The 13,307-nt window shown below is 32.5% G+C and overlaps 1 protein-coding gene across 1 annotated transcript; it reads right to left on the bottom strand.

Moving 5' to 3' along the window:
- Positions 1-763: 763 nt before the first annotated feature.
- LOC119635619 (peptidylglycine alpha-hydroxylating monooxygenase) lies at positions 764-12,470 on the bottom strand. Its single transcript, XM_038030503.1, has 8 exons — positions 12,108-12,470; positions 5,378-5,435; positions 5,226-5,313; positions 5,087-5,159; positions 4,879-5,011; positions 3,862-3,910; positions 1,910-2,248; positions 764-1,650 (listed from the first exon to the last, which is right to left on the bottom strand). The coding sequence occupies exons 1-8, from the start codon at positions 12,294-12,296 to the stop codon at positions 1,482-1,484; spliced, it is 1,098 nt and encodes a 365-aa protein (XP_037886431.1). The 5' UTR covers positions 12,297-12,470; the 3' UTR covers positions 764-1,481.
- Positions 12,471-13,307: the final 837 nt, after the last annotated feature.

Here is a 13,307-nt window from a genome sequence, read left to right as displayed (position 1 = left end):
CACATCCTAATGCTACGTCTCTCTGTGTTTGACGGTAGGTATCATACAAGTTGGATGATATCTCTCCGAATACCTAAAAATATTTTCAAAAGCAATTAATATTAGATTATTGGAGTTGTTTTATATCGATGTTATACCTGAAACTTGAGTTCTCCGGACCATACAATATTAGACCAATGGTGTCGTCGAGTCCCGTCCTAAGCGATTTTTTTTTTTTTTTGTGCTCGGACGGTTTCCTGGCTTTGCAACCTTTTGAAACTTTAAGATGAAGATACAATTTTTACATTAATCCACTCATTCGCGAAAGCGCTTTTTAAAACTACTTTTGATGTAATGCTTTCCTCTCGTATTTTTCGCTTCACTATGCTCTGAGCCCCGATCTACTAGAAGACCTTCAACACTTTTGCTTACTAATAAAGACATTTCATTATTTGTTTAAAACTTATATAAAGCCTGTAAACGAAGTCAAAAAGCCAAATGTTGAGCTTGAAGGTGATAGTGATTGATATTTCATAATATCTTCACTACAGAAAAATGATTCTAAATGGAAAGCATTTGGACGTATAACATAACGTATATCAGTGATAAAATTACAAATTCCCGATACTTTTTCGACCGTATAACCGTTAAATGAAATAACTTTTAGATAATTTTGTGGTTTTCTCATATTTTGCGTTTTCTCTATAGTTTTAATGACATTCAATATATTATTACAAGTTACACCATATAACTAATATAGATTGATTCTGTATTGACTTATAAGAATATTAAATATTAGAATTAGAATATATTGATATATATTTGCTATATGTTTACGGTTATATTTGTAGAGATAGGTTGATAGGGAGATATTCGGAATGTGAATTTGTGTTTTCCTTTCTTTTTTTGTCTTTATCTCATTTGAGCCCTGATTGTATTGGTCCAACTGTTTGTGTGCCGGTACAAACAACACGAGAACCAATTTAAATTGTAGGAATTTCAAAGTTGACATTTGATATTTGTACGTTGTGTCTCTTATTCAGTTACATTATCTCAAGATTTGTTTTTTTAATTTAAAATATCAGGAAAAATATTTCGAAAGTTATCTTTAATGCCGAAAACTACTAGGTCGCTTAAAACATGAAAACTCTGATAAATATTCAAAGTAACATGGAATCTCCGATAAATTAAAAAAGCAACATGTTGCTTGTTAAATATAAAAATATCATATGCTGAGAATAGAGAGAGAGAGAGAGAGAGAGAGAGAGAGAGTAGTCTGGAGTTAGTGAGTTCCAAATAAATCAGAAAATCAGCCGATGAATAGAGAGTCTAGAACTCATTTGACTTCGTATTGCGACGAACCCGATATAGATCCGTACGAAGACAAAGAGGTGAAAAATGTTTTCGTCATATCCTACTGCTATATAATTAATATTATTTACAGCCATTGGTTTATTTTATAAACATTGATTTCATAAACTCTGTGCGCGCGTGTAACCAATTTACAATGTACTCGCATCGATATGTGGTATGTTGTTAAGACCCGCATCTGGATTTTTCCAATAGTAAATGGGGGGCCCTTGACTGAAACAATATTTCATTTGCAGTGGTTCATCATTTTCCACATAATACATTAAATAGAAATTGCACATTTCATCCCTATTGGTGGCTCTGCAAGTATGCAAACAAAAAAAACAAAAGATTTAATTATTTTGTTGGCTATGAAACTTTTGGGTAGCAAGAAAGAAATTTCAGCCTTTCCCTTGTCTCTTTCTCCCTCCCTGTTAGATAGAGTGTGGGAAGGAGAGAGAGAGAGAGAGAGAGAGAGAGAGAGAGAGAGAGAGAGGGATGAAAGAACCAAGAGAAGGAAGCTGATAAAGACTAAATTTTTTTCTTGCCGATCCAATATTTTTATATATTTCGTATTTACCCAACTTCTGTTATACGTGTGCGATTACTTTTCATTGTACATCGAGCCGCTATAATATCACCACGGACAATTGGATCTTTATTTTCTACTGGATAAAACATTTGTGGTGTTAAAGGATTACGTTTCCCAAGTTGGGTCCAGTGTTGCACACCTCTAACATCGGAACGAATTCTATACCCTGCCACTATTTTACCCAAATTGTGCGTATGTGTTCGATATGCAAATGGCTGTACCGTCTTATTTTCACGAATTTCACAAGCGGTTTCCATATGCTCAGTTGACATAGGTGGTATCATGCCGGCTGTTCCCATCAGTAGCACACCAGCCAATTTATTTAAACTGAAAAATGAAAAAAAAAACACACATAATTTTAAATCAAATCAAAAAAAAAAAAAAAAAAAATGAATATGCATTTTGTATGCTTCTCACTACGATAATTTATAATATCTCTATTCGAGCAGCCATACTTTTGCCAGAAAATCTGGGCCTAAAAAAAATAATCTCTCTCTTTCGCTGCCTCTCCATAAAAGTTTATTCGACAACTAATAAATTAGACAGGAGTTAAAATAAAGCAATGAGTGATTTTACAAACCATATAATTCATTTTTTCAAAAAATTGGAGAAATTCATCGAGAAAATGGTCTCGACCAAAATCATAGGTCGGTCGAAATATTATTTGATTCATCAAACATTAATAACTCTTTGGTAAACGAAATTATTTAAATTAATTGAAGCAAAACTTTATGCGAAAGGTACAAATAACTCTCTGCTTATTGACATTAGATAAGGCTCTAGTGTTAGTTAGTTACTGCAATTGTGATTCACAACTGTTTCAATAACCAGAATAATCGAAGGAAAGAAGTACTTGAAAGCTATTAAAAGAATAACTAGAATACATACTGCTCTAATGTTAGGCAGTTACTCTCTTTGCTAGAGACATTGCAACATTTGTTATGTATATTTTCGATCAAAATGACATTTTGCGATGATTTAGTTTTTTTTCTATACCGGAAAATATTCGAATCTTTTAGTCAAGATATTATTAGATAACTCAAAAAGTCTTATAGAATTGAGATGGAACTCTGTTGCATGGCTAATACTTGTTCTTCTTTTTCTTCTTCTCTCTCCCTGGCTCTTTATTGAAAGTGTGATGATGTTTTCAAAGCTCAATTTTTTTGAAAACATTGCAACATTTGTGCAAAATAAATTCCGAAGAAGCTTAGTGAAAATATTAATTTTCTATTTGCTATTACTTCACATTCGTAGTGGTTTACAAAAGATCTATGGAAAACTTTAAATTTAATTTATTTAAGTTTCATAAAAAATCAAAAAATGAATTTCGCACACGTGGAATTTACAGGAATTGTGAATACATCAGTAAACTGATCAGTATTTTTTTTCTCTTAACGTTGGTCTACAGTTCTAGCAAATAGTTCTTATCACTTTTTGTATCAATATGGGGCTGTTACTACTACCTAAGGGAGGATATTGAAATTTTCTCCACTTTTTGGAAGTTATGTCCACTACGTAACTTTTGCGGACCTAATTACAAGATGGCTATGAACGTTTTTCAGTTCAATTATAATAGAATTGAAAAATAAGTAAAATTTGACAAAAATTATTCGTTTTCGCCTCAATTTTTGATATATTATGTGCAGTTCTTCCGATCAAGATTCATAGGCTGCTGCCAATTATTAAATGCCCTGCATCAGGTAATAAACGGGGAATGGAAAGCAAAAGGTGAGTGTATTTTACTTCCTTTGGGTGTTGCATACAATCACACATGTTTAATATATCTTTCTATCACAAGTGGTCTAGAATGTAATAAATAAAGAATACCTCATTATTGATATTACAAACGAAATGATAAAAATTGTATATCTTTTCTGTCTTTCCCTATTTATTAGCTATGTACATTTTTTTCCACAAGTCCTAAAGACTTTAGTACTTACGGTTTCTCAGTATAATGTAAAAATACTCCTGAATCGTCACTGCTTCCATCTGAAATTTGGAATGACGCAAATCAATATATGTACACATACAATGTCTATCAAATTGATTTTACGAGTTTATCCTATATTTAGTAAGATTTTAAATATGATGAAATAGAGCACTATATATATGCTCTTGCAAGAACATTTTAAAAACAATTTATTGCCAAGAGCTCTCGCGTTTTTATTGCACTAAGTTCAAGGCCGCTATAAGAAACATAATGAAAACGTTTCCTCTTCTACGAATAGAGTATCCTCAGATATAATCGGATAACTTTTATACATTTTTTTCTATCGATAATTGAATATCCTTTGAAGGGGCTCTAATTACCTGCTGTCCGGGAGGCCTTTGTCTGCATGAACATTGTTAGATCAAGATGAATCCAATTTTCAACTCAAAATTTGCATAAACATTTCATCCCCTCTCGTATACACTGACAATTGGGATTAACTTAAGCTATGTGTTTTATTGGTTTGGTAAAGCGCTTAACATAAAATTTTGTTATTATAATCAAAAACAAGTAAAAGCACTATAGCGGGCTACGGCTCACTATTGAACAACCTACACCACCCCACAATTATTCAACAAACTTTCAAAATAAGGCATTATGTGGGAAGCAATCGAAAAAGTGATCCGATTCGAACTATTTTCAATAGTCTCTGGGTCAGAACACGTTAGAGTATCAAATTTGCATCAAAACATCCCACAAATTGCGTCCTATATTTTGAATACAAAACGAACAGACATGCTTGATTCGATTCGCAAAGTGAGTCTGCACCGATCGGTACAATAAAAAGTGAGTCTATTTCAAGTCATCAAGGGTATTGCAAAGATCCGCACAAACTTAATATGTCCTTGTACCACTAGTCGTGTAGAGTATAAACAGTATATAACCCCTTTGAACAATTGATAATAAATTCGAAAACTTAATGATTAGACATTGAAAACGTTAAAAACAATGAACATACGCAACATACCTTTAAATTTTTTTATGCTCGCGTAGTGTACTTGCAAAACTATATACTTTATGGGTGAATTACCACCAACTCTAAAGCCCACACCTTCGGGTAATTCCAATTTCGGTGCATCTCTGGCCCAAGCATATAAAATCTAAAATGATTAAATAAGAAATAGTTCATAAAAACTGAAATTGAAATGACTATAGAAATAGGAATACATTTTTACCTGCGAAGAAGAAGACGCATCGCAAGGACTAGCAGTTTCTTCTGTAGTGGATGTTGCCATTTCACCACAGTTCCTTTAAATAATAATAATAAACTGTTTTTAATTCTTTATCGAAATTATTTTTTACGCAATTATTTACCATACTGTATGACGAGTACCTGGCTCTCCGCAGCCATATACAAGCATATGATGAGCCGTATCCATAGTAGCATTCGGTTCATAACCCACTAAAAATGTGAAAATATACCTTAAGAATCTTTCGTTAAACCTAAGACGAGATGTATTTCTTACCTATATGATAGCTTTTGGTAAAATCAATCTTAACTGGTGTACATAGATATAGTTCCTCCTGAAATCAATTAGAACAAACGGAAAAGAAGTCAAATTACGTTAAATTTCTATCGTCACAACACTCTGGCATTGAATATTTATTGATATATGAAAACGTTATACAGTTGCTAAAACCATTAAGGCGATTAACAGAGGTCGATAAGTTACTTTAGACTATTCTAGCGAGGGTTTCCCATACTTTGCCAAAATTAAATTTCTAAACAATCAGTTTAGTGCTACAGCAGATATGTAGGATTTTGTGTCTCTTGTCTTGTATTCCAAGGACAAGTGCTTTTAAACTTTTCGGCGATTAGGATCTATAACGAGCAGTTTATTGTTTACTCAATTTGATTCTGAAGAGTTATCAGGCCTTTCGATTAACTACAAACTAGAATTTTCAACTCAGGCATGTCTGACATTTTGAGTTATGAAATAACTGAAGTATCTTGATTACTTGATTATTGCAGCGGACTTTAATTTATATTATTTTGCATGCCTTCTTATCGATGGGACGTGAAAAGTGAGGAGAATCATCTAACATAGACTAGTAAAATGAATTTATAAAAATTAATCAGCCAAGAATTAAAGATTATTTTTAACTTGCTGTGTGCCTTGCGAAACTTGTAGACATAAGTCCACAAAGAAGTGATTGAATCACTCATCAACATCTTTCGCTAATCAAGTGTGAATGCAATTTTGTCAAAGGTCGTCTCATTTACGTCCGCTTCTAAATGAGATCAGCTTTTGATCTTTAGCATGGTTCTCGGTATCGAATAAACTCGAGCGAGAAAAGTCCTAAACTACCAGTTATGGAGTCAGTGTAACGAAGAGCGAATTTACAACCGTCGACAAAGTAAACATTTTCCTTACCATCGAATGAAATATTTTCGATTGTAAAATCGCCGTCAACTCTCAAGATATTCAAATTACGATCGAGATTTACTCTCTCTCTTTCTCTGTCTCTCTGTCTCTCTTTCTCAATGCCGAGGAACACAAAGCGGACCAAGGTCTTCCACCGAATCGAGACAACTGCAAATTACTCGAATTTGTTTCATTACGATTTGTCTTTGTTTGCCTACGTGTGCAGGCTTCTAAAAGTCTTTGCTATGATTATCGAGGATAATATATTTGAATAATAAAAAAATTCCATTTCAGCATAGAATAAACTTTAATGTAATTTTTTCGAAAAGGCAAGGCTTAGGAGCGCGATCTAAAGAGAATACGATGGCACCCACGAATACTGTTCGAATTATGTGAATAGATTAGTTCGACTTAGGCTCAATTGCAGGAACCACTATGTATCAGCCACACGAAGACGTGTCGCAGCGAGCGTAATTAAAAAACAAGGATTATTGAATTGCCCTATGTTGTATGTGTCATTTCGTGAGATGAACCCTCTTCGAAATACGCTTAAATGCAAAACCTGGTCTTTAAAGTGTTAATTAAATCTAAAAAAGCGATAGACTGCTAGACGTCAATACATGCATTATATTGTTTTGTTTGGCATTGCCTTCTATGAATAGCATACCAAGAAAGTTGACAAACAATTTCACGCTGTGATATATCAACCGCGTGAAATAAAAAAGAAAAACAACAATAACCCACGCATGAATGTTCCCTATTGCTACACATGTAACAATGATTAGCAGCAGAGATTCTTAATCTTTAATCTAGCACGTACTAATGATAGAAGTGTTTACAAATTCTTAAAAATTTGTTTAATTTTTCTCCAAAAAATTCTTAATTTTAAATAAAAAAATTGACTTTTGTATTCTTGTAAAATGAACAAATACGGACCAGAGAACCGTCTAAAATATAAATATCCGCTGTTAATACTAGTGGCGTTAAGTTTGGTTATAAAGTCTTCGATAACACAACCTCTTATGTCGCTCCATCTTATAAAAATAGTGAACGTTGGCGGGATATGTCATAATTTACTATCAGTAGGGAACTTTCCGGCGACAGGGAGAGTCTGCTTGGAGAGTCATCGAGTTCGGCGGGGATTATACGATCGCAGACTTCTTTCCCGCGTCTTCAGCCTGAATGGTGACCCAGGATGTCATCGACCACAACGTGATCACATGGTTATGAAGGAGAGTGATATGGTGCTCGATGTATGGTGGGTTGATATCTTCTCCTTGTACAATAAATCCAAGGGGGAAAGTAGTTAGATGGCGTCGGGAGGGAGGGAGTTTTTTTTTTACTTTTTAAGATAACCTTTTACGATAATCTTATAAGAAACTTTTATACTTGTTAACGAAGGATGGCAGTATTAAGTTTCTCCTTCTATTTGTTACACGTAGTAATATGCTTGACAGATTGAGATTCTGATCTAAATTTAACCGTATCCCTCTATACTTGCAAAAAGTAAGTAACTAAAACTTATACGCATAACTTATATTTACCTAAAATATAGTGGAAAAGATTTGAAAGGCCAACCCAATTGTAAAGAACGGAACAAATCGTCTAACTGATATGCCGATAACTGTTGGGAATGTAATTAGATTTTTCAGCGATTTCTTTGTATTCGTGTATTTTGAGAATTGATTGCAATTGTTTTAATTAATTGACTAACACGCCAAACAGTTAGGAAAATATTTTGCAATATTTATATATTGATTCAAGACACTGCCCTATAAAAATTCTTCGCAAGGACAATGTAATTGTCTGTTTGTTAAACTATGAACACCTCAGTGGTCCCTTGTCGAATATTTTTTGACAGACTGTTTCTTGAATAAATGTATTAAAATTCATTAAATAATTAGAAGTGCTTGATAGGCGCGGTCCCTCCTAGAGGCGAAATTTTACACTATAACAAAACTTTCATTCTGGTTTTTTAGTTTTGGAATAGTCCCTCTATATTGCAGGAATGCCTTGCAAAGCTGAGGAGCGTCCTAAATGCCAATAGTTCTGGAAAATTCATTTGACAAAGGCTTCACGCCATTTGTAGAATATTGTAGTAATAATTGACAATAGCTATTCAGCATGCTTCCCGTAGGATATAAGAAAACTGCTGTCAATACCTTTCGTCAGTTAATTGCAAGACATTCCATATGAGTTTCAGAAAGGAAGTAACACGACGGTTGCTTGTAGAAACTTATGAGAGTGAAGTTGTAAATCTTCGTAGCTTTCTCTCCCTAATTTTCAATGCTTCATGATAAAAAAATCAGATCATAATAGAAATTTATGATAAATAAGTTAAATGCGCAAAGTTTCGACGATCTCGGCCTACATATAGATTTTCACGAAGGTTCCTGATCCTTTGTCTTTCAAAGCATTTTCGCCAACCTAAGTTAATTTCTTCTTAATTCCCGCATTTAACTTTTTTCGTTCGCATTCATGAAAAAGATCTGCATATTATCTTGGTGCTGATTAAGAACTCACTATGTCACTTTTCGTATTTTTTCGAGTAACATAACAACTACGTAAATCACAGGGCAGGTGTATATTGAACGTAAAACATATCTAACCATATTCCTCTAAGACTTGTTAATGCTAGTGAAAGTGATTTCATTTTAGCAAAAAAATTTGACAAATTGCTATGAAACGTTTGCGTAATGCTGTGCAGTCATTACAACACTTTTGTTTACTCATTAATATCTTTATTATTTTGTATATGGAATAAAAAAAATAAATCTTTCGAGTACTGATCGCCTATCACCCCTTAATTTCGAACACTTTATTGTTTGCTTTTTGATAAAGTGCAACCATTGCGTGGTTCCATTAACTCTTGCGTATCAAGCATAAAAGGAGTAAGAAAATTTTATCTGATTCAAGTCACACACTCATCTTTTAACATAATTTAAAAATAAGAACATTATAGTCGGGCAATGTCGACTAAAACACTCCATATCAATTCGCCGGCTATAGTTATTCGCTCGTCTTGGCAATTATTGATCAAATATCATAAATCACTTTCATGCAAAAATATAGTTTTCATGAAAGCCCGCATATTGGAGGATGTCCAAAACATTATAAGACGTTGCCCAAATTTACTAAGCTTAATTTACTTCTCAGCAATTTTATTTTCTTCGTTTGCGTCATACAACTAGACACTAGAAGTTATATTTTCCCTCTATATAAGGGCTTGTTTATAATGATAATCCTTACATATCTTAGCGTCTAAAAAATGTAATCTACGTTATATAAATTTCCTACTGTTAATTTTGTTGCTAAAGTGCTGCCATTGCAAATTTTCATTATAAAATATTAAAATCTAAAATCCCTTTTTCAAGGGATTATTCTCCATCAGCAATCTTATATGAAGTAGAGTCCAAGAAATAGAGCCATGTTTTTCAAACTTGGTCCACTTCATTTTTATGTCGAATGACTATCGCGAACAAACTTTCTTTATAAATTAGGCCCTTTTGGCATATAAAGGTTTACATTCCATAAGAATCCATATATGGGGTGCTATCCAAATAATAGATTAACGCAGTCTAAGTTGATCAAGTTTACGCTTATGAACCGATTTTTGCCATGAAGTATTGAAAATTTGACTTTAGTATATACTACACCACTTGCGGTACGGGGTATATTATGTGTGCGGACGTATATAACACCATGTAAATTTGTGTTGTTTGTTTTTTATATGTTTGTGTTTGTATCGTTATATGAAAAAAAATTGCAATTTTCAAAAGGATTTTGAGTCGATTGCTGCAAAGAAAAATGGTGCTAGGTCAAGCTCTTCTAGATATTGCACACGTCCACCTAGACTTATTAGACCGCCACCACATATGGATAGGATATAAGACATATGGAATGAAACAAATGTTTTTTTTTTTCACTTTTTAAGATAACCTTTTAAGATAATCTTATAAGAAACTTTTATATTTGTTGACGAAGAAAAGCAGTATTAAGTTTCTGCTTCTATTTGTTACACGTAGTAATATGCTTGACAGATTGAGATTCTGATCTAAATTTAACCGTATCCCAGAAAGCAAGTAACTAAAACTTATACGCATATAAACTTATATTTACCTAAAATATAGTGGAAGAGTTTTGAAAGGCAACCTATAACGCAATTGTAAAGAACGGAACAAATCGTCTAACTGATATCCCGATAACTGTTGAGAATGTAATTAGATTTTTCAGCGATTTCTTTGTATTCGTGTATTTTGAGAATTGATTGCAATTTTTTTAATTAATTGACTAACACGCCAAACAGTTAGGAAAATATTTTGCAATATTTATATATTGATTTAAGACACTGCCCTATAAAAATTCTTCGCAAGGGCAGCGTAGTTGTCTTGTGTGTTCAACTATGAACACTTCAGTGGTCCCTTGTCGAATATTTTTTGACAGACTGTTTCTTGAATAAATGTATTAAAAATCATTTGCCTTCGATTGTTAACGAAAACATTAATGAAAATTATATTAATTGCTTGGCTTGTAACGTAATTTAAGAAATCTCCCCACGAATTCATGGAACGAGATTCAACTTTCTATTGAGAATTTCAAATAAAAATTTACCGAAGAGTAGAGAAATGTAAGCAAACCTTTGTATAAATATCGCTAAATGCAGCCAAAATATTGTCCTAATATGGAATGTATCTATATCTTGGCTTTACTTCTTGCAAGCAATATGAAGAGCTTAGTATATTCAATATATTATATAGCGAAGTAATGATGTATTGCTTAGAGATTTTACACTTGCTCTCGTTTCTTTGTACAAAGTTAATACAAATTGCAAAGAACATGTGAATAAATGAGAAAATACAATCAAGTATACGTATTGTGTGCTCGCATGCAAAATCCATATCAGCGCTTCCCAAACTAATTCATGCGTATTGACATTTGCTCTAAATCAAATTAATGATTATGTAATAGGAATGGGTAAAGAGTAATAGACTATCGTAATTTTTCAACAGTGAATGTTTATATAATTTCCATATCACATACGGGCAACTCTCTTGTAAACGATTCATTTTTTTTACAGAGTATAAAAATAATATACATATGCAAATGAAGTTTCATTTTCCGGAGAAGTTTAATTTATACTTCACCTATTTATTGAAGAAGTAGCTTGCCTTAATGTTAAGATTCTTCCTTTCCGTAGACATCTTATAGGATGAAATCAAAAAATTGAAATAGTCTAAAATAGGATTGCTTTTGATTAACTGGGTGAGCACAACTTTGCAATCATACGTATATGTTTCGCACCAGTCAAAATTTGTTAATGTCAACATCGGCTATAGATAGCTGATCAAAGAGGGAAACAGCTCAATTGATGCAGAGAAAAGAAAATTAAAGCTTTGCGACCTACAGTTTGGGAAACACTGATTGATATTAAAACAAAGTGGGTTTAATTCGAACGTAGGCTTGCAAAAACAGGATAACGAGCAACCACTTTATTTAGAGATAGTAACATTGACATATAAACACAGATGTAATCCTACGTAAGCATATTTATACCACCTGTTTATTAATGAAAAACGTTTTTGGTTGAAAATTAAAGATAAAACTATCTTCCCAAGTTTCGAGTAAACATGTACGGAATGAATTCTCACTTGTTTGTATGTTATATTGTTTAGAGAGAAAAAAAGGAAGAATTTTTCACATCACACGCACACGAATTACTATACAAATTATTATTAACATTAAACCGGTTTTAGTTTATTTTTTTAAAAACGTATTTGCACATTTAATAAATTGATTGTAGAGAATAACTCTACATAGTAAATAGACTTACAGTTTTTGGACGAACATTTGGCATTAAAAGTGGAAATCTACCCACTTCTTGTGGCCGTTGTGTCTGTGCATTATAAACACTGTTATAATATTCATCACTAACGAGTCCATATGTTAATTGCAATAATCCTGCAAATGAAACGAACATCACCAGCACCAGAAGAATTGTTTTGTCACGTAAACAACTCATGATGAACTTTTTCGAAAAACTGATATGTTTTAATTAATTTGTATTTTTTGTTATTTTGGGTTTTCCTAATAATATTTCAAGTTTATTTTTTCTTTGCTTTGCTTTTAACGTGAGTGAGTGAAGCTTACATCTAATAAATTGTGTGTACTCGCTAATCTACTACTGCTTGAATGTGTATATATATGAAATGAATGCAAAATAAAGATTGGTAGCTCCAAAGAGAACGAACTAAATTGAATTGAACACAATTTCAAAAGTATTCAAAGTATTGTTGTAAAAGAACTTATTTAGGAATGAGAAAACATGAAAGAAAGACAGCGAGAGAGAGGAAGAGAAACACTATAGAATGAAACATTTTGTTCAATCAGCTGTTACACTTTAATATGCTTAACAAGTGGTTAAGGTGAATACAAAGAAAGTGTTCTGTTGACAGTTAATTTGAAAAGGGAACATGCATTTATACTTTTAGTTTGTATGATTCGTGTAATTCGCATAGTAATTGTGGCGTTAGTGAGAAAGGAATTATCGTTTTTGGCAAGAACCAAAGAAAAAGCAAAAATATTGTTCAATTTTATTTTATCTGTTAATCTATTTAAAGGCGTGAATATTCTCATTCTTATTAACGAAACTTAAAGTAAAAAGACACTTAAAGTCAGATCGTTATCATCGCCATAAATTTTACTATATTTTCTTTTGGATTATTGAATGTGATATGTCTAACTAATTGATAATTCGTACAATTCCAGTGGTTAGATCCGATTCAGTTTTCTTTGTTGTTTTCATGAGGCGTGCTAACAGAGTGTTGCAAATTAAAGAAACATAAGAATAGTTTCAGTCGAAAATTTTGCAAAATTTAGGAAACGATATTTGGTTGAACAAGAAAAAGTTAAAAACATGAAAAGTGTTTGATAAATAAAAAGGAAAATGTGTCAAAATGTTATTGTAAAAACTATAAAAAAAATTAAAGGAAATTTTATTTAGTTGAAAAGAATATTTAGAAATTCTATTGAA

This window comes from Glossina fuscipes, unplaced genomic scaffold (genome assembly GCF_014805625.2).
Source record: "Glossina fuscipes isolate IAEA_lab_2018 unplaced genomic scaffold, Yale_Gfus_2 27, whole genome shotgun sequence".
Taxonomy (NCBI): domain Eukaryota; kingdom Metazoa; phylum Arthropoda; class Insecta; order Diptera; family Glossinidae; genus Glossina; species Glossina fuscipes.
Note: the sequence above shows the minus strand (reverse complement) of the source record. Positions and strands in the feature narration are given on the sequence as shown.

What these genes read in the sequence shown, in the direction of transcription:
- LOC119635619 (XM_038030503.1), bottom strand. Translation starts at nt 12,296, where the DNA reads ATGAGTTGTTTACGTGACAAAACAATTCTTCTGGTGCTGGTGATGTTC. An exon ending in CAAATGTTCGTCCAAAAACT is followed by an intron (nt 5,436 to 12,107) that starts GTAAGTCTATTT and finishes AATTGATTTCAG; the next exon opens with GAGGAACTATATCTATGTAC. An exon ending in ACACGTATAACAGAAGTTGG is followed by an intron (nt 1,651 to 1,909) that starts GTAAATACGAAA and finishes GCATACTTGCAG; the next exon opens with AGCCACCAATAGGGATGAAA.